General features: G+C 47.7%; 10 protein-coding genes across 10 annotated transcripts; 6 read left to right on the top strand and 4 right to left on the bottom strand.

Moving 5' to 3' along the window:
• Positions 1-1,168: 1,168 nt before the first annotated feature.
• On the bottom strand, positions 1,169-4,152 carry J7337_004773 (uncharacterized protein; the record flags this gene model as incomplete). The annotated part of the gene is made up of 3 exons (XM_044822462.1): positions 1,169-1,510; positions 1,558-1,859; positions 2,049-4,152. The coding sequence occupies 3 exons, from the start codon at positions 4,150-4,152 to the stop codon at positions 1,169-1,171; spliced, it is 2,748 nt and encodes a 915-aa protein (XP_044683795.1).
• Positions 4,153-5,318: 1,166 nt separating this feature from the next.
• Positions 5,319-6,494, top strand: J7337_004774 (uncharacterized protein; the record flags this gene model as incomplete). The annotated part of the gene is made up of 1 exon (XM_044822463.1): positions 5,319-6,494. One exon carries the CDS (start codon positions 5,319-5,321, stop codon positions 6,492-6,494), a length of 1,176 nt encoding a protein of 391 aa, XP_044683796.1.
• A 1,156-nt stretch (positions 6,495-7,650) lies between these two features.
• Positions 7,651-8,972, top strand: GLD1_1 (mitochondrial glycerol dehydrogenase Gld1; the record flags this gene model as incomplete). The annotated part of the gene is made up of 2 exons (XM_044822464.1): positions 7,651-7,712; positions 7,781-8,972. 2 exons carry the CDS (start codon positions 7,651-7,653, stop codon positions 8,970-8,972), a joined length of 1,254 nt encoding a protein of 417 aa, XP_044683797.1.
• Positions 8,973-9,899: 927 nt separating this feature from the next.
• On the top strand, positions 9,900-10,787 carry J7337_004776 (uncharacterized protein; the record flags this gene model as incomplete). The annotated part of the gene is made up of 1 exon (XM_044822465.1): positions 9,900-10,787. The coding sequence occupies one exon, from the start codon at positions 9,900-9,902 to the stop codon at positions 10,785-10,787; it is 888 nt and encodes a 295-aa protein (XP_044683798.1).
• Positions 10,788-11,557: 770 nt separating this feature from the next.
• On the top strand, positions 11,558-13,114 carry J7337_004777 (uncharacterized protein; the record flags this gene model as incomplete). Its single annotated transcript, XM_044822466.1, has 1 exon — positions 11,558-13,114. One exon carries the CDS (start codon positions 11,558-11,560, stop codon positions 13,112-13,114), a length of 1,557 nt encoding a protein of 518 aa, XP_044683799.1.
• A 402-nt stretch (positions 13,115-13,516) lies between these two features.
• On the bottom strand, positions 13,517-14,353 carry J7337_004778 (uncharacterized protein; the record flags this gene model as incomplete). Its single annotated transcript, XM_044822467.1, has 1 exon — positions 13,517-14,353. One exon carries the CDS (start codon positions 14,351-14,353, stop codon positions 13,517-13,519), a length of 837 nt encoding a protein of 278 aa, XP_044683800.1.
• A 3,609-nt stretch (positions 14,354-17,962) lies between these two features.
• Positions 17,963-18,691, top strand: J7337_004779 (uncharacterized protein; the record flags this gene model as incomplete). The annotated part of the gene is made up of 1 exon (XM_044822468.1): positions 17,963-18,691. One exon carries the CDS (start codon positions 17,963-17,965, stop codon positions 18,689-18,691), a length of 729 nt encoding a protein of 242 aa, XP_044683801.1.
• A 721-nt stretch (positions 18,692-19,412) lies between these two features.
• J7337_004780 (uncharacterized protein) lies at positions 19,413-20,534 on the bottom strand (the record flags this gene model as incomplete). The annotated part of the gene is made up of 1 exon (XM_044822469.1): positions 19,413-20,534. The coding sequence occupies one exon, from the start codon at positions 20,532-20,534 to the stop codon at positions 19,413-19,415; it is 1,122 nt and encodes a 373-aa protein (XP_044683802.1).
• Positions 20,535-21,316: 782 nt separating this feature from the next.
• J7337_004781 (uncharacterized protein) lies at positions 21,317-22,081 on the bottom strand (the record flags this gene model as incomplete). The annotated part of the gene is made up of 2 exons (XM_044822470.1): positions 21,317-21,780; positions 21,883-22,081. The coding sequence occupies 2 exons, from the start codon at positions 22,079-22,081 to the stop codon at positions 21,317-21,319; spliced, it is 663 nt and encodes a 220-aa protein (XP_044683803.1).
• A 1,943-nt stretch (positions 22,082-24,024) lies between these two features.
• Positions 24,025-24,734, top strand: J7337_004782 (uncharacterized protein; the record flags this gene model as incomplete). Its single annotated transcript, XM_044822471.1, has 2 exons — positions 24,025-24,519; positions 24,630-24,734. 2 exons carry the CDS (start codon positions 24,025-24,027, stop codon positions 24,732-24,734), a joined length of 600 nt encoding a protein of 199 aa, XP_044683804.1.
• Positions 24,735-25,397: the final 663 nt, after the last annotated feature.

Raw genomic sequence — 25,397 nt, forward strand, 5'->3', positions numbered from 1 at the left:
AACAAACGTCAAACGAAACAGAACAGAACAGAACAGAATGAAACAATCGTCTTACTCACCCTGGTGTAGAAATATGCCCCGCATCATCTGAACCCATCCTGTCGAGTCGTGCCACTCAAGTTTCAAGCTGTAACAAACAGAGTGCAGTTGATATCCAAGCACAAGAGGTCCAAGCAGAGAATCAGAGTAATTAAATATTAATAAGAAAAAGGCAATTAATATTCGTAAATCGCTTTTTAGTATAATAGATATTCAGCAGCATTAATCGTAACGGCCTCATCAGCAGGTCTGGATCTCTTATATCATGCATACCATCTAAATCTCGGACTTGGGAATGACCCCGTCCGCGCCACAAACTCACTACGTCACCCACAACCTAAGGTAAACCACCATCGTCATCGTTTCCCGTTCTCGTTATGGCGCCGAAAACGCCTCCCGGACTGTACTCTCCAGATATCGACATCACCAGCCACGAATGCAGTAATGTTTTATCAGCTCGATAGGGCAGGCAGCTAATCTCGAAGATCGTGATGCTTATCATGGCACGCGAGATCAACAGCACTCGTCTCCAAGTGTCTCATGGTTATATCATCCAGTCCCCATCGTGATGTTCGTCTACCTCTCTCGCTTCCCTTTAACCGCTATTCGCCAAGCATTCTTCCACCCTCATCCAAACGCCAGTGAAGCCAGTTACGATGCTTCCCGTATCGAGTCTAGCCTCATCGAATAAGCGAAGAATGGCTCTCTTCCCATTCACCCGTCCATTCAACATGCCTAGAATGCCACCAGTCTCAAACCTTGGATTTGCTTCCCACCCCATCTTAACATCGTCTCAATCGTCTTCAGATCGCTTTATGTCTTACCCAAATTCTGTAGCTCTGTGATCATGGGTACCATCATAGCGAGGACATCACTTCTCAATAAGATCACTATCAATGCCTAGCGACTCCTCATCCATAACATTGGCCAGGCTCGGGATCCTTACCGCTCGACTAACATGAAACTGACCCATCAATCAACCTTTTGATCCCTGCCGCCATTGAACCCTGATTTTCAGTCCCCATTCCACCAACGGCCATCACATACCCACAACGAGTCAGACTTGTCTATTACCTAGCTCCAGCAAGTGCCATCTTGTATCATTACAAAATCTGGACAGTAAATCATCTCAATTTGCGTAGTCTGCAAGGTTTCCCTGCATTAATCGCCCGTGGAGCGCTCGTAAACTTGTCGTCGCTTGTTCAAACAAGTGACGGCGCTTTGTTGCCGTTTCATTTAGTTGCTGCATCGCCTTCTCTCGTATCTTTCCGCGCTCATCAATCGCTGCCTTGGCTGCCCGCGTCCCCCGGAGGAACCTATCACCATCCCTCTTCCACGTTTCATTGAGCGCCTGCCTCTCTTGCATGTAGCGTCGTTCAATCTTGTCCACGCAATTGAGGCCATTCTTCCGATAGGCATCAGCGCCACGATAGATGCTCGCTTCCTTGGCCTGGAGATGATCCAACATCATCTAGGCAGCATGTTAGCATTGAAACGACCCTCGGCATTGGACCTTACCTCGACTAGTCCATGGAGTTTCTCTCCTATCTCTGCATTCAGCCCTGCCGGCCGTGTCTGTCTGGGAGACTCTCTATTGCCGCGGACTTTGTCATGCTCCGTGGCCTGTTCCACTTCGGCAGTAGCCTCCTTTTGTCCCTGCAGGGACGCCAGTATCTGAGCATGAATGTCTTGATCACTTGAACTTGGCTCGGGGCGCAAATTAGCAGGCTCAGTTTTGACCTTCGTTGTCGGTTTAGGTCTCAATCCCACTCTGGTCTTGTCAGGAATGGCCTCAGCAGCTGCCAGACTAGAAAGGTACTCTTGTTGTAAGTAATTGCCATCAGTATATGGGGATTCCTATTCCGCAGTTCTTCGAAGGCGTTGGGATCTTCTAGGCTCCGTCTGTTGGTTGCGTTTGGGCACTTTCGCAGATTCAACTTCTTCCATAGCACTTGGACTTGTTCCACTAACAAGCTGCGCTGGGCTTGTTTCAAGTGGCAACGGGCTACCCGCCTGGCTGATACTGAAGCTCCTTGAAGTTTTGCTGATCTTGCGAGGTGGGTGAGAAGTATCAACGATGGGATCAACTGTATTAGCGGGTCTTTTCAAGGTCCTTGCCCGTGAGGTATCTTGTTGAACGAGAATATTAGTATCGCGGGCGGACAAAACCTCTCGGCCCTTCTGAGCTGCACGGTTTCCCTTCGTGCTTGGAAGAGGTTCTTCAACAAGTTGCTTAGGGTCCCGCTTAACCGTCATTTCTGTCCTCTGCTGAGAGATTTGTTCTTCTTGAGGACGTGAAGGGCCAGGAGCCTCGGGATTCTGCGGTAAGGTCTGTGGGCGTGTAAAAGGTTGCGCTTTCTCACGATGGGTATGGCCCGCTGGTTCCACGTCGACAATCGGGTCAACAAGCAACTCCCCCATTACTGATTGGGCCTTCCTTTCTGGTCGAGTCTTCACTTTTTGGTGTAAGTCTTCAATTGGGACAAAGGCATCGTCATCATCCGAGAATAAAGAGCTTTCAGGGTCGCTAGAGAGCACGATAGGGTCCCGGGTCGACCCCTGGGTCTCATCTTTTGTTTCTTGTGCCTCTGAGACTTCTGGAGGCTGCGACACTGGCGCCTCCTCCTCTTTTACATGGGCTCGGGTTATTCTCTTGGTAATCGCGGGTAAAGGCTTAGCTGCTGCTTTTGTAGCAGGAACTACACGTTCATTCCCTTTTTCAGTCGTATCAGGTTTCGCTTGAGGCACCACGTTCTTCAGATCTGACTTTCGTGTAGCTGGAGGGACTTTCTGGGAAGCTTTCTCCTTCTGGAAAGTGCCTTTAGCAGGCGGTTTGCGCTTCGGTGCAGGCTTTCGTTTTGAGCCGGGCGTCCCTTTCCCTGCACTTGCCATGGGAGAGACAGAGCCAGCATACGATTTTCTGAGACTGCTGACGATTGGCATGCGAGGTTGCTGTTCCGGTACCCTGCGTGGTGTTACCTCTTTTATTTGCTGTGTCTCTTCGTCAAACTGGATGGGAGTCTTCGCTCGTTGTTTCCGGCCTTTCTTTTCCTTGGGTCGTTGCTCACTTTTCCGTGTATCCTGAGTGGCCGTGGCGGCAGGCTTACTTTCTGGCGTTTCCTTGCCTTTGCGAGCGCCGTTCTTCCGCTTTGGAGGCTTCTCTGGTGGCTTTTCAGGGGTTGAAGATGCTTGCTCCTCTCCTTCGTCTTCTTCTGATGATTCCAGCTCCTCCTCCAACACTCTCACAAGGGCATCGTTCTTTTTTGTGGTCTTCCCCGGCCTTCCTTTTGTCTTTGAGTTCTGTGACGAACTTGGTTTCTTAGTACGCTGTGAACTTTCTGGGGCAGCTTCAGGTGCTTCCTCCTCTTTTCGCGATGTCTCAGCTTCAAGCTCAGCCGTCGACTTGGGAGGCGTGACATCATATAACTCATCTTCCGGCAAGTGATCCATGGCTTCTAGTTCAGGGAAAGGTGGTAATCCAAGAGACTGTATCGAATCTTGTATGGTGCTTGGTAGTGGTGCCGAAGGATTGTTTTCAACGAAATTCAGAGGCTCATCATCTCCAATCTGAGAGGCAGCCAAGGAATAATAAGGTGAACTTCGTCGCACAGTAGAAGCTGTCTCAGAAAAGTCAACAAAAGGAGGTTCTTTACTTTCCTGATCAGGCTCAGATGGCAGTGGCTGAGTGTTGGGAAGCTTGCCTAGACCGGACTTTGGACTGGAAAATTCGTCGATAAGAGAATCTTGGTTGTCTAAAAAGCTTGGCTCGTCTTCCCGTAGAGGCGAGCTTCGGCGTGTTGAACCGATTTCAGACCATGAGAAATCAATAGGTGGTTGAGCGGATGGAACGGCTTCAGCTTCAACCAGCCGCCTCAGATCATCATCGTTGAGGTCATCATCAAATTCGTTTGTCGACGGGATCTCAGAGTTTGGAGGCTCAGAATTTGCGCCCTGATTTGGTAATGCCGGTGTTGGGTCCTGAGTCTGAACTGCATGAGGAGACTGATCGTGACGGTTTGGGGTAGTGTCGAGTTGTCCCAGGGCCACAATCCTCGCTGAATGCCGCGTAGGCTTTGAGCGTGGACCAGACTTCCCACCTCTTCGCGCCGGCATTGGTGCAGGCTGCAAGACTGTCAGTGGTTGAAACTGTAATGGAGGGGTGCACAACGTTCGTTGTAGGGGATCTGACTTACAGTTCCCCTAAATGATTGGAGGGTACAATCTGGGTTATCACCTGGGTGGGCAAAGGAGAAATAAAACGATGCCGAGATCACGAGCAGAATCAAAGAATGTTTAAGAAAGTAGAGTAATTTCGAAAAAGGTTTTTGGTTTGCTGAGATGAGTAGCAGATAATGGAAGCTGATGGCAAAAGGGAAGGAGCGGACACACTCATGAGATTGATGAATGCCTCTTGCCTGCTTCATTGCGATGGCACTTGCCCAAGGTAAACATTCATGAATCACTGCATGAAAATGAATTTTCTAAGGTTCCCGAAAATTACGATAAATCAAAGCGTTCCAAATACCAGGCCTATAGGTAGGTTGTAGCACGATACCTACTACTCACTCTAATAACAAAGACACGATAGTTCTAAATACGTCCAAGTCCAATATCAACAAGTCAACTTGAGGTATACTTATCGCAAACAAAACACACTTTTCCCTAAATATTCTAAGGTACAGATATCAAGGAAACCCCCCCACTAACAAATTAAACAATGAATATAGATGATAAGGTGGTAGACAACGTCAGTTATTGAAATGGTCCAAATTGGTCCGGCTTACCCTGCACAGCCGGAGGGTTTCTCGATACAATGGAGGAATTCATTAATCTTGATCTGCGTCGCTGCGATCTGTCGCATCGGCTCATCGCTTGGTAATCGTTCAGCAAGCCAATTCGCCAGATAATCTTGGCAAAGCCCGATAGCCCGGGGTTCATCAATAGCGAGGCGGACTTTAACTGCGGACCATCGGTCGGCGCAACTATTCCCATACCTTATCCGCGCGGCGCATTATTCAGCAGCTTGCAAGGGACGCCCACTATCTCCGCTCCGCCCGAATCGATGACCCGTTTCATGATGAACAACGCCTTTATCTCCCTGGAAACCCCATGCTTTGAACATTTATTGTGATTGTTTATTATTTGTGAGCGCTTTGCTTTAGATATCACCCCTCCGCCACCTGGCAGGATCACCGATCTACCTTAGCGACACTTGTGCAACGGCCCTATCAATCAGTTGTAAGCTTACGCCTAAGCTTCCAAGGTTCTCACTCGACGTCATGTCAAGCCCAATGAACGCCCGCGATGCAGCCAGTAAATCTTCGCTCTCTGTCGTCCTGCGCAAGTTCAGTGTTCTTGCGCAGCGGCCCGAACCGAAGAAGTATCCGCCGATCTCTTCTATCCCTCGTACATCAGCTGCACGTCTAGCTCAAGCTGCTGAGGATCATATCATCGATCGAGACCATCCTGCGCCAAAGACGTATCTGTATCTCGCTTATGGATCTAACCTCGCCGCCGAGACATTTCTGGGCGTTCGTGGCATTAGACCTCTGTCTCAGGTGAACGTGTCGGTGCCGACGTTGGAGCTTAAGTTCAACCTTCCTGGAATTCCTTATCGCGAGCCATGCTTTGCGAACGTCGATTACAGAAAGCTTCCTGAGAAGCCAAAGCTGCCTCCCAAGGTGCCAGTTCCACCTTTTGAGCCTCCGCAGCCACCACACTCTGAGGAGATTAGATGGGATGAAGGTCTTATCGGTGTGGTCTACGAGGTGACAGAGGAGGATTACCGCACCATCATCCGCACTGAAGGTGGCGGGGCTGGTTACAAAGAGATTGTTGTGCCTTGCATACCATTGCCTCCCAAGATGTCCATTCCCGAGAAGCCATTTCCTGATATCCCTCGACCCTTTCTGTCAAGAACACTTTTTGCGCCACAGATTCCTGACAAGGACTTGCCTGATGACCCTCGCAAACACAAGTGGTGGTATCGCTTTCTACTCGGTCCTCAACGTGAACCTGGCTACGCACAAGCCAGTGCTCGATATCTCAATCTCATCAAAGACGGTGCCCAGGAACATGAACTCCCCGATGGGTATCAGCGTTACCTGCACTCACTACAGCCATACACGATAACGACGTTGAGACAGAGGATAGGAGCATTCTTTTTCCTGTTCTTCACTGTCTTTTTCTTCGGCACGGTCATTCTTCTGTCCAAGTTTCTGGCTGACAAGCGCGGCAGAGTGCCCCAGTGGTTGGCTGTCACCATGACTGTGATGTTCACTGTGGCCTGGATGGTTTACGATAATGTTTTCAAGCCTGTTTTTGGAAATGGTGAGAGGACTGAAGAGAAGGACGAGAGGAAATCGCACGGGCGGAAACGTTCTCTGTCGGCCATGCTTAATCACTTCCCATCGGCAGATGAGGAGAAGGTGGAATTATTGGGCGAGTATAACTGAAATGGCGACGGAGTAAATTTAGTCTTGGGATTTGACTGTTCTTAATCGTTGGGTGATGGGACATCCCCGTACTTCATACTGGCATATCGAGGGTGGGATCAGCCTTCACATTTACAAAAGTTCAGATTTGACAGATATAGTTTCATATCAAATATCTCCAATAACTAAATGCAGGCATTCGTATCTCTGTTAAATACACTGACCTCTACACGGATAAAAGGGATGGGAGTGAGATGACTTCGTTGGGGTAAACTCGGCAACGTCAACATGCGGTTGAGCTCTAGCGCCCTTGAATCCGTTGCAATGCAACGATACATCCTCGGCAGGAAGCTATATCGTGACATGAAGCGACTCTTAGTCGCGACGACCTCAAAATGTACATCATTTGATCTAAGCCCATGATTTCCTTTTGTTCTTTAACATGTGCTCGTCACGCGACAAGGGGATCGGCCCGCGGATTACGGAACGGGGCTCGGTGCTGTAGCTGTTCCTGGATTATGCATCTTTGCCCCCTTGTCTCCCGGAGAATCCTAGACTTTGCAGGCAGAGATCCTTGTTTCGAGGTTGTTTGTTCGACATGTGAAATCCCACTTGAAAAAAAGTTGAATTGGAATTTTATGTTGTTTCCATGTGATTGAAGCTATCGTTGAGAAGTGAAATTATTCCTCAAGCGTGCTTCATATAGTAATTCAACTTGTACGGCTATAACTCTGCGCTTCTTCGAGAAAAACATCTTCCAATTGACATTTGCAGCCACAGCAATTCCTATCTGCTTGCATGTGAAAAACTGCCCCTCGGCCTCATCAAGGTCTCGAGATTTCTCCAGCTCCATTATCACGGATATCAATGGGGTTTTGATGGGACGCTTTGCCCCTTGGAGCAGGCGGTGTCACTTATCTCATTCTGCCATGCGTCATTGTGGCTTGCTCCAGGGTTCAACAACCTGGAAAGCTGGAGCTGGTGTCCCTCGGACTATTCAGCTTCAGTACCCCTCATAAAGCTCTTTTTTCGCCCTTACTTACCTTTACACAAATCTCTTCTCCCTTGTATGTTTCGATCGCTTGTAGTGCGCTCTTCTTTCGTCTTTGCTAAATCTTCGAGATTACTGTCTTGTGCTACTTATTTCCGCACTTATTCTTCTGCGACATTCGGCAACATGGCGAGCTTGGGTGGACATTCAAAGAAGCACAAGGTGACCATTGTGGGATCAGGTAACTGGTATGTCTTCCGCTTCTCCGGCTTTACCTCCATCTTTGCCTGAGCCATTGACTAATAGACGCTTCTAGGGGCTCAACAATTGCCAAAATCGTCGCTGAAAACACACGCGCCAACAAAGATCTCTTCGAGGAAGATGTCCAGATGTGGGTCTACGAGGAGGACGTGACGATTACCAAGGACTCCAAATTATATGACGAAACCACCGGCGACAAGCCCCAGAAGCTCACAGAAGTCATCAACAAGCACCATGAGAACGTAAAGTACCTGCCCGGTATTCCTCTGCCCTCAAACATCATCGCCAACCCCGACATCCGCGACGCTGTCAAGGACTCCACCATCCTCGTCTTCAACTTGCCCCATCAGTTCATCGCAAACGTCTGCAAGCAGGTCAATGGTCACATTCTTCCCTATGCGAGGGGAATCAGCTGTATCAAGGGTGTCAATGTCACTGATGACGGTATCAGCCTGTTCAGCGAGTGGATTGGCGATGGACTAGGCATTTACTGTGGTGCCCTCAGTGGTGCCAACTTGGCTCGTGAAATTGCTGAAGAGAAGTGGTCAGAGACTACTATTGCTTACGATCCTCCTGCTCTCGATAACAGCAGAGCTCCTACACCACGAACCGGTAGCCCCAACCCTACAATTGGCGAGCTCCCTGAGATGCAGCACAAGGATGTTCGAGGCCGAACTTCCAAGACCAAGCTCACCGCTATGCCAGCCGATTATCCTCCTCTGGATCAGGATTGCTTCCGAACTCTCTTCCACCGACCTTACTTCCACGTCCAGATGGTCTCCGATGTCGCGGGTGTATCTCTGAGCGGTGCCTTGAAGAACGTAGTTGCTCTCGCAGCTGGTTTCGTTGACGGTCGTGGTTGGGGTGATAACGCAAAGGCAGCCATCATGCGCGTCGGTCTCATGGAAATGGTCAAGTTCGGCAAGGAATTCTTCGGCGAGACCGTCCACACAGCTACCTTTACCGAATCCTCCGCCGGTGTCGCCGATCTCATCACATCCTGCTCCGGTGGTCGTAACTTCCGCTGTGCCAAGAAGGCGGTCGAGAAGGGAATCTCCGTGCAAGAGGTTGAGAAGCAAGATCTCAACGGACAGAAGATCCAGGGTACCACCACCGCAGAGGAGGTGAACAGCTTCCTCAAGGCTCGCGGTCTAGAGTCGGAGTATCCGCTGTTCACGGCGGTGAATGCCATTCTCAACGGACAGGCCAAGGTGGACGACATCCCCCATCTTGTGCAGGATTCTTGATTTTGAAAGATGAAATATTTAGCGAGTGTATCGTTGATTGTATGTATGCACTGTGGCGTTTGTATGGCTTGTGCGGTTCTACATGGTTTACCCGGATCAGGAGGGCATGGGCAGTGATTTAGAGTCATGAGTGATTGTGCTGTACTTTGCTGAGTGGGAGGGTCTGACATATACATGAAAATGAACATAGAAATGATATTTATTTACGAATACAGTTATTCTTTGTGAATGCTTCTTTTGTTTTGTGTGAGGAGTCGTGGTTTGGTTGCGTTTGAGACACTGAACATTCCTGGACATGAGAACGAATATTTTGAGGCTGAGACCTGCATAGCTGCTGAAGATTCTATCGTAAACATTGCCTATTACGGCTTGGCAGGGTCCTTCGTTGGTTGTACAACAATAGCTCGTGTAAGTGAAGTGCGAAACGATATCACAACGTTTTTGTTAAGAAGGATCCTGGTTCTCGGAATTATTCTCAACTTGGTAAGATACTGTTTAAGAAGATGAACCGGAGGACATTTACAGAAAGCACTTAGTCTCTCCAAATTCATGAGGATGGAGGAGGATTACGCGGTGGAAGCCGCAGTGGGCATGAGATTCCGCCTTCATATGAGACAAGATAACATGGCAACGGGAAAGGCCGAGCAACGAATGCCTTTTACATCACCAGAAATCTCTCTTTTCTTCTTCGTCTTCTACCATTACCTTCTTTTTCAATTCGGCTCTTGACATTCATTCTCTCTTCTGTTTCATTTTATTGACCCTAGCCAGCTTCTTCAAGCATCACCGTTGTCTTTTCTCAGCTCTTTCTCTTTCTCTGTCCATAAGCTGGCTTTTGCCTCACCTGCTTGCTTCATAACCTTTTATAACTCGAGTTGTAATTCAAAATATACGGCAGATCAAAGCCGCGGTGCTCGATAGCGCGTCATGGCGGATGTTGACTCAACCGTCCAACAGACATCGATGGACCCTAATCAGAATTTCGGACACTACATGAACGCGGCAGATCAGAGCAGCAGGGAGAATGGCGCCGCTCAGAAGAAAAATAAGAATGTTAAATACCGCTTCTTATCGCCTACAGAATGGGCCATCCTAGCTCGGGGAGTTGGCGGAATCAAGGATATAGAGGATAACAAACCTGTTCATCCGACCAGTAGATTTTGGCCCCCAAACGGCATTCCTCATGGCCTCTATCGCGACTGCATCTACCGTCGTACCATTTCATCCTACTCATTTCACATAATCGGCTTCGTTCGTGCAATCCTTTTTGTTCTGCAGTTGATGATTGGTGCTAGCATTACAGCTCTCAGCGCTGGAGGCCAAAATGATACAGCCATCACTATTCTCGCTGCGTCCAACACAGTCATCGCGGGGCTGCTGGCTCTGTTGCACAACAGCGGTATTCCCGACCGATACAGATACGATAAGTCCGAGTTTCAAAAGGTCGAAGATCACATTAGAGAAGTTCTCGCCACGGGTATTGTACGTGCGGACCAGTCGGTCCAAGAGGCTATCGCTAAGTGCTACGATCGTTTCGAACACGCCAGACGAACTGTTGAAGCCAATATGCCCTCGGCTTATTCCCCAAGTTCATCAGGAACACCGCCTTCACGACGCGGATCCCAACAACATCAGCCACTACCGCCGATGCCGATGCCTATGCCGATACCAGCACGAGCACCGACGACAGTGGCATCAACACCGATACACACGAGGGCAGCAACAGAACCTATCACACCGCCCAGGAAGAAGTCACTAAATGCTGAAGCAGCCCACGAAGAAAAGGGTCCAACCATCAGCAAGTCTAGCGAATGATGCAAGGCTAGAGCTCGGCAAAGAGTCTCCAACGGGATGCGGTCATTTCCCTAGCTTGCCGCTTATCAGATAAATTACCTACCGAAATCGACTTATTTTGCGACTAGGGCTGTCGTTGTACCTGCATTAGTCTGATTATTGGCAAGAGATTAAATTACCACCCAACCTAGTTCTCGTCCCGTCATAGCCTCTCACCCGTCAGGATTCAACATCAGCATCCTTCATGCATTCATTGGGACTTTGAATAGACGCTGTCAGAAATAGGAGTCAAGAGATCTTCAATTCTGACACTGACCCCAATTGTTTCTCATTACTGCATTTGGACATATCGTGACCTGAGACCTCCACTGATCAACCATGAAACGAACCACGGACCTCGTCACAGTTTAATTGCTCGCCTTGGCCTTCCCCTCTTTAACCGTTATTGACGTGGTGCGACCAGGGATCATGGTCTGGGGCGCCTAGTTTCATGATGCTTTGAGGGATGGCCTCCCCCCACTGCGCCCATTTACCACTTACACTAGACAAGGGCATTGTGACAGTCTGTCACTCTACGCCATTTGAGTCTAATTTACTTAAAATCTCTCGCTGTGCCTCACGACTCGCGAGTCCAAAGTCTCTTCTTTGCTTCTTCTCTTTCACCGTAGTCAGTCCTTACCCGCCTCTCGCAGCGTGATCATGCCTTTGTTATAGCCAGGCAACACACTCATTTATCCAGGTTATACCCACCCAAGTCACTCTTTTTTACTGGATTGGACTGTCTATTCATCATGATTATGATTTCTAGCCCACCTACTCTTCCCCGCAGGGTTGTTCAGCTGCTTGTTCTCGTTGTCGTTGTTATTCTCTTCTTTCAGACAAGATGGCTGCACTGGCCTCGAACAAAGAATGATACTGAAATCGCCATCAAAGGACCAGTTCCGGAAGAGCAGTACCTCGAGCGACTAAGGCAGAAAATTGGACTATCGGATCAAACTTCATGGACTGCATGGAAAGTCCGTGTTTCAGAGCAGGACTCTGAGTATACTTCAGTCACAAACATCGATACAGACTTTCATTCAAACCAACCACGAATTATCGACACCAAGACTCCCGAGAGGAGGAATCTGGTTGCACGACAGGAACTGAACCTTCCGATTGTAGGAGGACCGAAACCAGGACAGATCGACGCTTCGGACTTTGTGTTTGCGATCTCGACGAGTTTTGATCGCGTTGTTAGGGATGATTACGCTGTTGCGAAGGATTGGGCAAGGTGGATGACTGGTGGGAATCAGCATGGCAATGGAGCGAGTTTTCTGCTTGTTCTGGACCAGGGACATTATCAACAAGCGAAGAAGCTGACCGAAGTTTTGGTGTCACTGGGTATCGATGCTCATGTTACTATATCCGAGGGTCAGATCTCGACAGCCAAGAGATACTTCAACATGATGGAGTCGGTCAAGAAGTATAGCGCTACACTCGCACAGAAAGGACAGATGAAGAAGTGGTACGGCATCTTGGACGAGGAGATCTTCCTACCCAACCTTTCATATCTCCAGGAACGACTATTCGCGTATAACTCTGAGAAAGAATTGTACATTGGATTGCCGAGTGAGAGAGGAGACTGGGCTATCGGCGAAGGATTCATGACGACCTATGGAGGTGGAGCCATCTTTCTCACACGACCTGCTATCTCCAAGGTTACACATCTTCCATGCTTTGATGGTGTCGAAGACAGTCCTACGAGCAAGAAACGTTGGGACGGTGTTATTCAGGACTGCTTGGCGAAGCATACCAAGATGAAGATGCACATCATTCCAAGCTTCTACTCACCCAAGGATAACGACGATTACTCTTCACATCTGGATAGCTATGAGACGGGTGTTCAACCCCTGGCCCTACATGACTATGGACAGCGTCATCACCTCACCCCAAGCCAAGCTCATCTTGTCACCGACGTCTGCGGTGAGGCATGCTTTCTCCAACGCTACCGCTTCCGCGATAACTGGGTACTTGTGAATGGGTACACCATAACCGAATACCCCGATGGAATCCACCTCTCGGACATGCCTCTTTCCACTGTCGGAAAAGCCAGTTCCGCTCGTCGTTCCGTCATTGGCCCCGTGAAACTCAAAGAAAGAGAAACAGACCGAAAGATGTTGTTCTGGACAGGGCGACGAAATGTGTGGAAGTTGATGGACTCTGTCACCACTACTGAAGGCGATGTGTGGCAGGCTTACGTGAAAAGGGGTGTCATCGATGAGCCGGCTTTGAAGAAGAGATGGGGTGAGGAAGTGGGTGATATCAAGGATAGTGTTATTGTGCTGATCTGGGAATCAGCGAAATGATTATGATGGCTTCAAGGATTCTTATGTATGTATGTTATGGTTACGGATCGTCCTTTGGATGAGATTTTTGTTTAGCACTTATGAAGATTGATATGTTATTTCATTACAAGTATGTTATCAATTTGGCGAAATGAGTTGTTTTATGATTTTCTAATAGGACAGTCACAAGTAATGTTTAAAAAATGATCAGTGTTGGTACAATCTTATATTGTTGATACAGTAATGTCATTTTTTTTCGCCATGCTATAACCAGTAGTAAACGTTTGTTCTTTGCATTTGGACAAATAAAGAATAACATTCAAAGAGCTGTATTCCTATGCTTAAAACAAAACAACCAACACCAAAAAGAAGAAAAAAATATCCGAAGCAACTCATATCTCATCATTCTTCGGGCAATATGCCCTAGTCCTGTTGTTTGTGGACATATAGCTCGACCCCGAACTGGCCGAGGCGACCACTCATCCAGTAATCTTGGCCGTCTTCTTTCTCCTCCAGTCGGTCTAGGTAGCCTTCCATGAGGTCGGCCACCGAGGAGGGGAAGTACACCCGCTCCAGGGACCCGCGGCGAAGCCCATCGGCACAAGCTTTGTCCGTATAGGACTTACCATCGATCTTGAGGACAACGCCCAAGAATTCGTCCACAGTCTTGGGGCGGTCTGGTGCCCGCTTGACCTCAAGAAGGATGTCAAGCCCTACTTTTTGGATGGTGCAAAACCTGCACCGCTCGTCGATGCTACCACCCTTGCCCACGACATGCGGGGTGAACGCCATGCGAGGTATACTACAAGGCACGGGCTCCCCGTAGAAGGGATGTCCGCAGGCAGGGTGGTAGCACGCGGCCCGACACTTGATGCAGGACGCGGGCTGTCGCTGCTCAGTCTTCATGTCGAAGTACTGCTTGACGCACGAGGCGCCAAAGATGTGGCCGCAGGGGAGGATGACGGCCCTGTGGCTCTCGCCAACTTCTTCGTCGACGACATGATCTTTCGGGAAGATCGTCACGTCGGTCCGGCAGACGACGCACTCGATGGAGACGTCCTTGAACTTGATCTTATCGTTATCAATACTGGCCTCTAGGTTTGGCCAGTAGCTATCCTCCGAGTCCTCTGTGATATTTGGGACATCATTAGGGATAGCAAGCCACTCTTCGTTATTAGGGAGGTCTTTAAGAACACATATTGTGTCCTTGGAGTGGATGGCGGAGATGTGGTTGACTATGGTGTTGACGTGTCCACACATGATGAATGATGGATGGAAGATGACGTGAGAGATAAGGTGAGAGGTAGTGTGACAGATGTGTGATGAGAGAGTTATATGTCGAGAGAGAGTTATATGTCGAGAGAGAGTTATATGTCGAGAGAGAGTTATATGTCGAGAGAGAGACAGAGAGAGATATGTTAAGGAGATATGTGATTGGATGTGATGAGAGAGTGATGTCGATAGAGAGAAATATCAAGACCGGGATGTCGAGATAGAGAGATGTCGAGATAGAGAGATATCGAGAGAGAAGTGTCAAGTCAGAAATGTCGAGAGAGAAATTCCAAGACAGAGATCCCAAAGATGATAGATGGTCAAGTTGATACAAGTGAAGCTGATGATACAAGATCGTAAGATAGCAGGTAACTTGATGACAGAAGACAACTTGATGAAAGAAGAAGATGGTTAGATCAGAAGAGGTAGGGAACAATGGGGAGGGAAGCCGTCTTCTTATACCCAGAGGAGTGATTAAGTTTTCTGCTTAGGTCTAGGGCTTCGAAGGGAGAATTTCAGTCCAAGCTCTCGTTTCCAAGCATATATTCGCGTTTTGAAGCTTATAACAGACACTTGAGGTCGGGTGTGATGAAGAAACCGGAACAAAAGTCTATGTCTACACTCAAAATTGTACAAAGGACCAATGGATGGATGTTCCTGGAACAGAGACTGACTCATAGGGCTGAACGTGAAGAACACTTTTGGCTTTGGGGAAGATAGTTCTGAAAATATTGTTTCGTAGTGTTCACGTATTGGTTGAGCTCTTTGATCGAGTCACCTTTGAAGTCTGTTGAAGTGTGAATGGTGGCGTTGTGTTCACTTATCCGTGTAAGCTTTACGCCGAACGAGCAGGTTTTCTAAAACCAGCATGGTAGGCTGGCCTCTCACTGGATTTTATCGTTTATACTTCTAAACTGCGCCAATTACCATTGGATGGCGCGAGGACAAAATCAAAGTATAATCCCCAGATTCTCAGCCTCATCATCAAAATCTTTAGATCATGTGCAGTCGTGATTTTTAGAAGAAGTTGAAATTATGAGACCTCGAAGTTTTAATGTTATATTATTCTTGTTGGAAGCAGGAAGTTAAGCTGACGTGTAAACTTTTGCAACAGTTACACGGCCTGTGGTCTATGCGCCACCATGTCTGGGGAAATAAGGAATACAGCTTCTAACAGCATTCAAAAATATCGAGAAACCGTGAGAAGCTCTCTTTGGCCAATTATACCCTCCAGATCGTTAGCTACCGTTGATATTAATTACTTGGGCTCGACCTCGGACTCGAGCTGTGAGAGACACTTGGTTGGATGTCTGTTGAACAAGCTTTACCTCTGATGCAAATGTAATGGGAAAATTGAGAAGGGCGGATGACTTCTACTCACTTTCAGTCTAGAAATTATGGAGGCTCTTCGTTCGGTGAGAAACAGGGCTGTAGCATGGTGGCTGTGATATCGGTGCCTGGAGGCGAATCATATGATCATCCACTCAACACTGGGTCCTACCAGGTCCAAATAGAAGCTTCCAGAGTCCACGAGAGTCGGTATAGACTTCTATTGTATATCCATGTGATCTGTTCATGTCCAGTGGAAGTTGTAAGGAGATTGCTTTCGCAGGACATGTTCCAGGGGACAACTAGCAAGGGGAAAAGCTCTCACAAGAACGAACGCGAATCAAGCCAATAGTAAAGAGCTGATACTGCAACATAGTTCTTTGCCTCTTATTCTATTGTTAGTAGCCTGATCATGAGTGATCATACCCAACGCGGACAAATCTTGGGAACAGTGGCACTCGATGGAAATGGGGAGGCATGGATGCCACTGGCAGTGAAGTGACTGCATTATGTGGTAGGATGCCAATCACGACTCTTTTTTTGTACCAGCACACTAAACTTGAGGTACTGTACTGTGTTCATGTCAAACACTACTTCGCCCTTGCCACAGTTACGGTTTAGACTATCGTCCATTCTCCTTACACTCGTTTCAATATCCATGAAACCTCACACTACATCTACAGCTTCTTATCTTATCAAGTTAGGTTTTGAGCAGCATGTTGTCTCGTGACTTGGGAAGTGGTAGCCTGAACTGTAGCATGGAATGATCTTTTGAGGTGTTTCGCTAGAATGTAGCATCTGCTGGGAGGACATCACTGCCTTTCCATTCGAGCACCATCAGCAGAACGATAAGGGAGATACTCGCAGAGGCGTGATCACCCCCTATTTACATATATTTTGGGCTTCTTGCTTCAGGGATTATGTTAGATACCGCCTCTAGACCAACAATGCGTTCTGCTGCCCAGCTTGCAGAACTGTATTCATCCATCCCATATGTTGGCACTACTTTCACGGGTCATATGCCCTTAAATAAACCAGATACGGATATCATCTCCCCCACGCTCAGGTGCTTTATTTCTGACTACCGGGACGAATGTGCCATCAACGGCACTATGGGCGGGCTGAAGCTACCCTCCATAATTTACTCTCCAAATAGTCCAGGGATATTGTGCTATATCTCCAGTCTACGGTAGTGAGACTCCCCGACCTGAATTCCAAACTGTCCCGGAATCTGCGTTATAGTAGCGTTCAGAGCCTCCGTTTCTCGATACCAACGACTCTCGAACAAGCATGAGAGCAGGAAGAATCTTAGGAATAACTGTTGCCATGCTGGCACCCCGGTGAAGTTCCGTGGACTGGGATCTCTGCAGCAAATACTAAGGATGGGTCATGGCTCGTAGAAACAGACGGCAAAAGTTTGGCTTAGATTTGTTGTTGGATGGGGATATCTGGCTCTGTTTTGGAGTTTGTTCAAGATTGCCGGCTTCTGTCTATCTCCCTTAGTTTGTATTTGTTCTTCTGCCAGTTGCACCTTCTGATTACGTGTACCTATTAAGATATAAATAAGAGCCTAAAAGCCCTCTCTTGGAATTCGTCTATTACAGCCTTGGCTTTCCGTCTTCATCTCTTTATATATAATATTCCATCTGTGGTCAAGTGCTAACAAATTCATCTACAGAGAGCCTTTGTATTCTTTGCCAAGTGAGCACAGGTCACGTTATACTATGTATTATTCCAAAACTTGCCGAAACCATCATGATCTTTTACCACTATGCAGTGGTATGGTTCTCGATCTGGATCCCAAGCTCAGTAGGTGGCCAAAGTGAACTCCTTTCGCCAGTACCAGTGACTGAGTGTCTCTCGTCTGGACTTTGGTCCTATCAGTGGCAGTCACAGTTCCAGTGGCAGTGGTAAGAGCGAAGGCATCATCCTGGTAAAGAGCATGTTCAAGCTCGACTTCTGTTCCGTCCCTCTATCACATCAAGTCCGAGGCCTCTTCAGCTCTTTCTTTTCTTTCTTCTTACAAGAACTTCGAGATTACTTACTCTATAGCCTGGGACATTCACCAAGTCTGTAGTCTTTCAAGATAAACTCGACTTTCAACTGCATCCTTCTTTCACCCACTCTCATCATCTTCATACCTGGCTAACATAATAGCCAGAATCAATCATACTTAAGGCCACAAGCAACTGCCGACTTATTTCAGAATACCCCCCGAAAGAATTCCCATATACCAGCACCTACTATCAACCACAAACCCCAAGCAACATGCCTAAACAGGAGCACTTCTGGCCTAATCTCAAGGCCCTCGCCGAGAACAACGGGATCGCCAATCTGGAGACTCTCGGGCTGGAGTGTGTCGTCTGCACAGATTCCTTCCACTACCGAGGCCCAAGCGATGATGAAATTCAGACTCCGCGTCGTCCTCGTGTCCTTCCCTGCGGCCACATTCTGTGTGCTAGATGCCTGCTCGCATACTATGACACAGGTGACTCCCGCTGCCCTATCTGTCGCACGGAACTTATGCATGACTGTGGCCACGCTCACACCGGCATGCCTCTGCCCTTGATTCCAGTTAACATGGGCAAGCTGCCTCCTGTCCTGGCCCAAGGCGGCGGTATGCCACGAGGATGTGGCCCCTGTGGCATCCTGGGTCTGCAGGGACTCTTTGAACGGGAACTGCGCAGCAGCCCAGATATTGCAGAGGAGCTCAAGGGCGAGTACTTGGGTATTGGCATCACGCTCTACAACACTGATGAGTACTACTCGCGGGAGATTATTGGACCTGTTCTCGAAATCGAAGCTCCTACCTGCATCAAGAATATGATCAGCGAGATTGTCGACTACGCGGTCCGATCGCAGCGACGAAACCAGGTTTGGTTGGAAGCGGACTTTAGCTCCATGAAGATTCGGGTGCTTCACTTCAAGCCTGAGCTTCTGTCACAGGTGGAAGAGCCCCCTGCAGAGCAAGAGATGGCACCCCAAGATGACAACTGATGGCCATGAGAGAAAAGAGGTTTTTTGTGACGAATAAAACGTGTGATTCGGGAAGGCTTTGGTTCCTAGCCCAGGTAGAGGATGACCGGACTTTAGACGATGATACCCCTCAAGAGAAATTTCTTGACTCTGTGCCAGACAAATAGATTCGTAGACATCGGTTGCTATGTAATTAGGTACCTTGAATAAAATCATGCATTCAGGAACTGTAGGTTCCGATGTAAGAGCGTTTTCCCATTTGTCCTTACAAGTAACTAAGCAAGTAAATGAGACTATCCTCATGGAGTAAGGAAACTCAAGACATTGAAAAAGGATGCCAAATGTATTTTGTTAAAGAGACCCTCAAACTTGGTCCAACTTGCCTGGTTTAAATAAGACTGAAGTCCTAGGTTTACTTTCTTCATTCACCCTGCTCAAATATCGCTTTCTTGTGATATGGAGTACCAAAACTGTGCCGTGTCTACCTTTATTGGCGATAAGGTGTTGTTCTTTCTATCATAGAGCAAGAGAAAATATACAGTCACTTATGTTCAAATATCTCAGAAGCCATGTTTCTTTGTGACTTGGCAAGTCAATCTATCCCTGTGAGTATATCTAAATGTCTCGATAACAAAGGACGCCATCGATTCTCAAATGCCCCGAGTACCCTCAACGACACTCACCTCAACTGTCCCCAGAAACAGGAGACGAGATATCGTCCTTATACCCACTTCGCAAGCTTCTACTCCTCAACCCTTCCCTCCGCATCTTCCCTACCTCTCCGAACGAGCCTAGCAATATCAGAACTGAATCGGTAACCACGAAGCACAACCCCACCAACAAGTGGGAGACCAGCCAAGGCGTAGAGTCTAGGATGCTCGATCCTAAACCTTTGAAATGCCGACTGCATCTCCTCCGCTTCAAGATCTATATTATCAAAAATGATTCCCATCAACCAGTCTTGGAGTGCGGCACTTTCCTTATACTTCTTGAAAGCCTCAACACCGGTGAACGCCTCGGCTAGCTCGAGTGCATCCCTACGAGCATGGGCAAGTCTACCAGGATGAGTGATGTCACGTGTGTGCCACTTCGCTATGGAAAAAAACTCTAGCTGGCCTCTTCGATGCCGCAAGAGATCGTGGTCCTCGGGATAGGACTTGCAAAGAGCAAGTTGAAAGTCAAAGGGGGAGATGTCATCCTCTGGAGCACGAGGCCCATCCCATGCCTCGGCGAGGCTGTCTCCCGCAATTCTAAAGAATTCCATAAGCTCTGGCGATATTGGCAACAGTTTGATCTCTTCAGAGCAGTCAGATTCGATTCGAACATCCCAGTCGTCGCGTTTCACAGCTCTAACTCGCAACATATGTCCGTCTTTGATCAACGGTGCGGGATCATGTATGTAGAGAGCGATACTTCTCAATCCATTGACCAAGATAGACAATAGACAGAAGGCGCAAGCACCCTTTTCTTTGGAGAGTTCATCCTTCAATTTATCCAAAAGGCCCTCGTCTTGATGCTGAGTGGGATCGAATAGCGTCTCCTTGTCCGGGCACCCACATACTCTGCCTTTAAGCTCAAAGCGACAGACAGGGCATTTGTAAGGGACGCCATTAGATCGGTTGTACTCCCTGTACTCTTTGACACAAGGTGGACAGAACATATGGCCGCAGGGGAAAATGATGGCACTGCAGGTCTTGTCCTCTGGGCTACTCATCTTGTCTTGACACATGCCACATTCGATCTCTAGGCGCTCGATAGCTGTGGGGTCATTGTTGATGATTTTTACAAGCTCTGGATAGTAGGCTGCGGTGATAGGATCTCTGCTAGAAGACATTTCGAGAGACTGGTCACTGTTAGTTGGCATGGTTTGATAGTATTTCTGGTGGCTGATGGATGGGTGGAAGAAGTTCCTTGCTACAGAGTATCCAGAGGTAAGTTAGTATTATATACCTTTTCAAATCAAGGCTTATAACATATCGCTGTCACTGAACATAGCCATTGTGCGGCTGGAGACTTCACGCTCATGATACTGAACGGCTCTTCATCTATTGATCTAGCAGGACCTTTGTTAGCACATAAGCATACGAGGCCTTGCACAATAGGCTTGTTGAAGGAACAGATAGCAGCTAGCTATGTTCTTTAAGAGCATGATCATCAACTCTATTCCTGCACTGTGAGAGTATTTGTCCTCTTCTCAGCAAAGTAGCGTTATTCTGCTATTGAGCAGAGACTGGGTATCTGATGATAAGGTTCTAACAGTATTTCATGCTGTGTTCATGATATAGGCATCACTAGAACTTGCTGGCCGTAAAAGGGGGAGGCTCTAGTTAGTGTAGGATACTGATAAATAACCCTATTCACAAGACAGCTAAGAAGAATTGGAGGCAACCACAGGCTATGCCTTTCATGCATCATCTCTATAGATCTTTTACATACACATATTCGAAGTTTGAAGAGTCTTATGCAAAGAATATCATAGACTTCAACGGTAAGACCACCGGGTCATCTGGTTATAATGCATTCACCTTGGAAACATAACAATGAGTACAGCAGTTTATTCCTTGATCCATTACTGGATATCTGTATGAAGCGAGGTAAGTCATCTACTACGCTTTCCTTACCTTGGCTACCTTACTTGCCTTTTCTTCAAACTATGTACATATCTGGCAACTCATCTTCATCATCTCCATCTTCTACGTCCACCTCTTCAGCTTCATTGTCCTCTATTCTCTGAAAGACACTTTCTCTTTCACGCTCTGCTCGCTCGTATATCTGTTTTCGAACATTCTCATCTGACCAAACATCGCGCAGATCGAAAGCAAGGCTCAAAAGCATAAGTTTCCGGTTACCACCCCAATGGTCTCGCATATCCTGCTCCGTCTGTTCGAAATGGTTTCTCTCCCACACAAGAACCCCATGCTTTTTGTTTCTCGGTTCATAGGCACGAAGCTCATATTTAAAAGCCGTTGAGACAGCGGGCGCCGCAATGCCATGCGCCTTTAGCAGGCCCTTCTCAATTATCTTGACGGGTACCTCAAGATGTATAGGTAACGACTGCTGTTCAACGAGCTTACAGTCGATATATTGTGAGGGATCACCCCATTTCTTACCTTCATACTCGACCGACATTCTCAGAATCTGTCCATTGTCGGCCAATTCAGGGGAATCCTGCCATACCTTCACCAGTACTTGCAGCCAGGATGCCAACAAACCCACATCACAATTGAAGCAGTGCCCCCGTTTATGCCACACCTTGAGGATGTCTTCTATAAGCGCAATTGACTTTTCGCCATCCATGTGAATCAGACTGCCCTTCTTGGAGGGGCCTGGGCAATCCTCACAATGCAGACATTTACGGCATGATGGACAAACATAGTGGGACTTCTCATCGTTCTTGCAGTGAGCCACCATCGCGTCTACGCATCCGTTACAGTAGATGTGCATGCAAGGGAGGACAAATGCACGGAGGCGAGGATCATCTTCATCTTTGAATGTCATCTGTTCGTGGCAGATTCCACACGTGAGTTAATATCGTGAGGATAATCGTCACAGGCTTGCAAGAATGCCGGGAAGAAGGTTTCGGTGATAGGCATCTGGGTTGAGTGATCGAAAGAGCTGTCGAAAAAGGTTGTCGTTGCCCAGTTGGTTAGAGGTAAGATGCTGGTGCGGTGTACAGAGGCGTGCTTGCGTGCTTGATCATTCGTTCTCATGACTGGATTTAATGAATTTATATAAACTGTCTCCAAGATTAAATATTTCCCTTTGTTTCATTATTTCGAACATGATAAGAGTTCAGATAGACGTAGTATGTGAGTGCTAGGAACAACCCAACGAATACTTCAAGATCATACAGACACGTCCACCAAGTTCCAAAGGGCTCTGCAGACTATCCTAGTACACAAGCTGAACAGTAGGCTTCTTAAAGAACAAAACTCAACTTGTTTATTCTCAAGGTGCTCTCCTTTAGTGATTTGTAGAGCCAACAAGGTCCTTTGATATTTTCACCGGTCTTTAGACGCCGTTCAAGTCTGCGCCGACCCAATTGGGCATAGGAACTTGTCAAATGAATTCTAATAATAGCTCACCTTTGGATCTATCGATTGAAGAATCAATTGCTTATTATTCTCAACCAACACTCAATGCCATGGTATCTGTTGTTGGGAATGAATTCCGCATGGGCTTCCGCAGTGACGTAGGGTAACGTGATCAACCTAGACCCTAGCAATGCAACGTCGAGGGATGTTTCAGAAAAATGTGAAATCTGACGTGTCCCAATCAGATTTGACTGTAACCTGTTCCAAGGCCTGTATTTTCCATTTATGGAAGGTATTCAGCGGGGTCAGGCCATTCGCTGGCCATGATCGTCGCTTGGTTTACAACGCTATCGTCGTATCTCCAGCCTGTCAGTTGGCTTACTTCGGACGACATTTCTTGTTTCACTGCGACATGACGGCTGCGTCTTATTGGAGTTTCTGTATGTAGTTTGTACATGCAGTCAAGTTCTTTAGCATGCGAACTGCTGCGTAAGCACTCGGTCAGATCATCACTGTAAGGTCTACCACCATCTTCAATCTCATGCACTTCAACGAATATGGACCAAAATATTGGCGTTTCAGTTCAAAAATAAGCCACAGCGCTTGCGGGAGACACGACCGAAAGATAACCATATTTTTCATCCCCTATGTCCAGCTGTCAATCTTCAATTGGGTACCGAGGATCTGGAAGGCATATTCTGCTAAGCGCCTGGGAGCTCGGTTATATATCAAGTGGGACGCCCGGCCAGTTGGGAGCTGATCCAGCAGAACGGTAACGTATCGCTACCATTCACTCGGACCACAACTCAGCCTTAAGTCTAGATAGTGGTGTTGATAATACGGTGAAGAAATATAACCTGCTCTCGAGACCAAGTCTCTGACGTTAGTACTGTCTAGCGCCAACAGCTTATTTCTCTTCTTCCATACAGATGACATGAAGGCTGTCCAAAATGGGGATCAGGCATCATCAATATGCAGGAACACCGAAATAGTGCTTCGCCTAGAGCTAGGAGGGCATCAGGTTCAGTCCATTGGTGAGAATATCTTCATTTCCTGCTGCAGTCAGCTCGTTTGCCGCCGTTCTGGGTCTTGCTGCTCTCGGATCATGCCCGCTCAGGAGATGAGATGAAGAGTTCTCTATAGCAACGCGGACCTTGATGTAGTCTTGGAATTGTATAAAGAGTTGAAGTAGCAGCTGTTTCTGAGATTCTGTAGACATACCAGATCAAACACACACCGACTGGTTTCGGGTTCCCTCTTCACTTATTCGTTCCCTCGTTCGTTCATCGCATCAGCTACTTCATTCTTTTGAGTTTCATCATGAAGTCTTCACTCTTTATCGCTTCCTCTCTCCTTGCACTACTCCCCTCTTGCATTCAAGCATTGGCCATCCAAAGCTTTCCTGAAGATGTGAGATTCGGCGAGCCAACCTTTGTCGAGGGTAGAAACACCACCACGACAAAGCGTCAAGTCGCGGACCCCCCTGACAACTGTTGGGTTCAAGGCCTTGGTCAGGCAAGCTACTGGTTTCTCCCCGTCTACTCGGGCGACGATGTGTATGCCTGCATCATGGCCCGCAAGAGGATGACAGGGTCGTCCTGGGTCTGTCCCAGAGATGACTGGTGGCCAGACTCCTACGTTGATGAGATCGTCTCAGCAGGTCAAGAGCAGATCTTCAAAGAAGGCAGCGGGGAAACCACCGAAAAAGGAGTTTTCAAGGCCCGGTTCGAAGGAACCACTCGCAAGATTAAGGATCCCGAGGGCATGTCAACCTTGCTTGATATGCTGTTCCGATATAGTATGCCCAACTGCGATGTTAGTTATTCACTGTGCGTGACTAAGTCTCGTCAATACTACTACCAATACAAAGGAGATGTATGTGTCCCTTGCACTGATTCATCGGAGATATGCTAACCGAGACAAAGGCCATTGGCATTAAACATAAAGAGTCCGATTGCCGTGGATGGTTTGGTATTGGCGGTGACACCTACGCTTACTGCCCTGGAGAGAGTCACTGCCAAAAAGATTAAAGGGATGTTTGGGTTTGTTGGCATCTATTCATATGTTTGGTTCCTGGTTTATGTTTGTCTTGGTTGCGCATTTTGAAGGGCTGCGTACGATCTAGATTATCTGTTGTTAGCTGAAGCGATGTACGGATGAGAATGAATGGATAAGTACTCTGTAATTGGCAATGTCTTTATTTCGGCTGTGTCCGCGTATTTGAGTTAAACCTTCATTAAATCTTCATTAAAGAGTTACATTATACCCCACGCGCGTTACCATGGATGTGGTGCCTGTACTCCGTAAATGAAAGACCGATTAACAAAGGAGACGTCATTTTAGGTTTGCGAAAATTACAGACAGTAAAAGCTCACAAAGGGATTCTGGGGACAGCGTTAGATATTATCGTTTGTTTGGCCTGAAGCGCGCGGCTCGCCAAGTTTCTATTTCTAGTGCCCGTTTCCCGTCCACGAGAGTTGAAGTCTTCATTGAGCCACAGCCAACGAATCCGATACGAGCAATGCCGCTCCAGACCACAAAGGGGGACCTGTTTCAGCATAGACGGCTGGCATCCAATCAAGCCTCTGATGTCATGAGCCCCCCAGAGTGCCCAGTTTTCGCTGCTCAACTTCGCTAGGTGGGGGAACTTGTCCTGTCGGCTAAGGAGCCGCTGCAGCGCAAGATCCAGTGAA

This window comes from Fusarium musae, chromosome 3 (assembly GCF_019915245.1).
Source record: "Fusarium musae strain F31 chromosome 3, whole genome shotgun sequence".
In the NCBI taxonomy this organism is placed as follows: Eukaryota; Fungi; Ascomycota; class Sordariomycetes; order Hypocreales; family Nectriaceae; genus Fusarium; species Fusarium musae.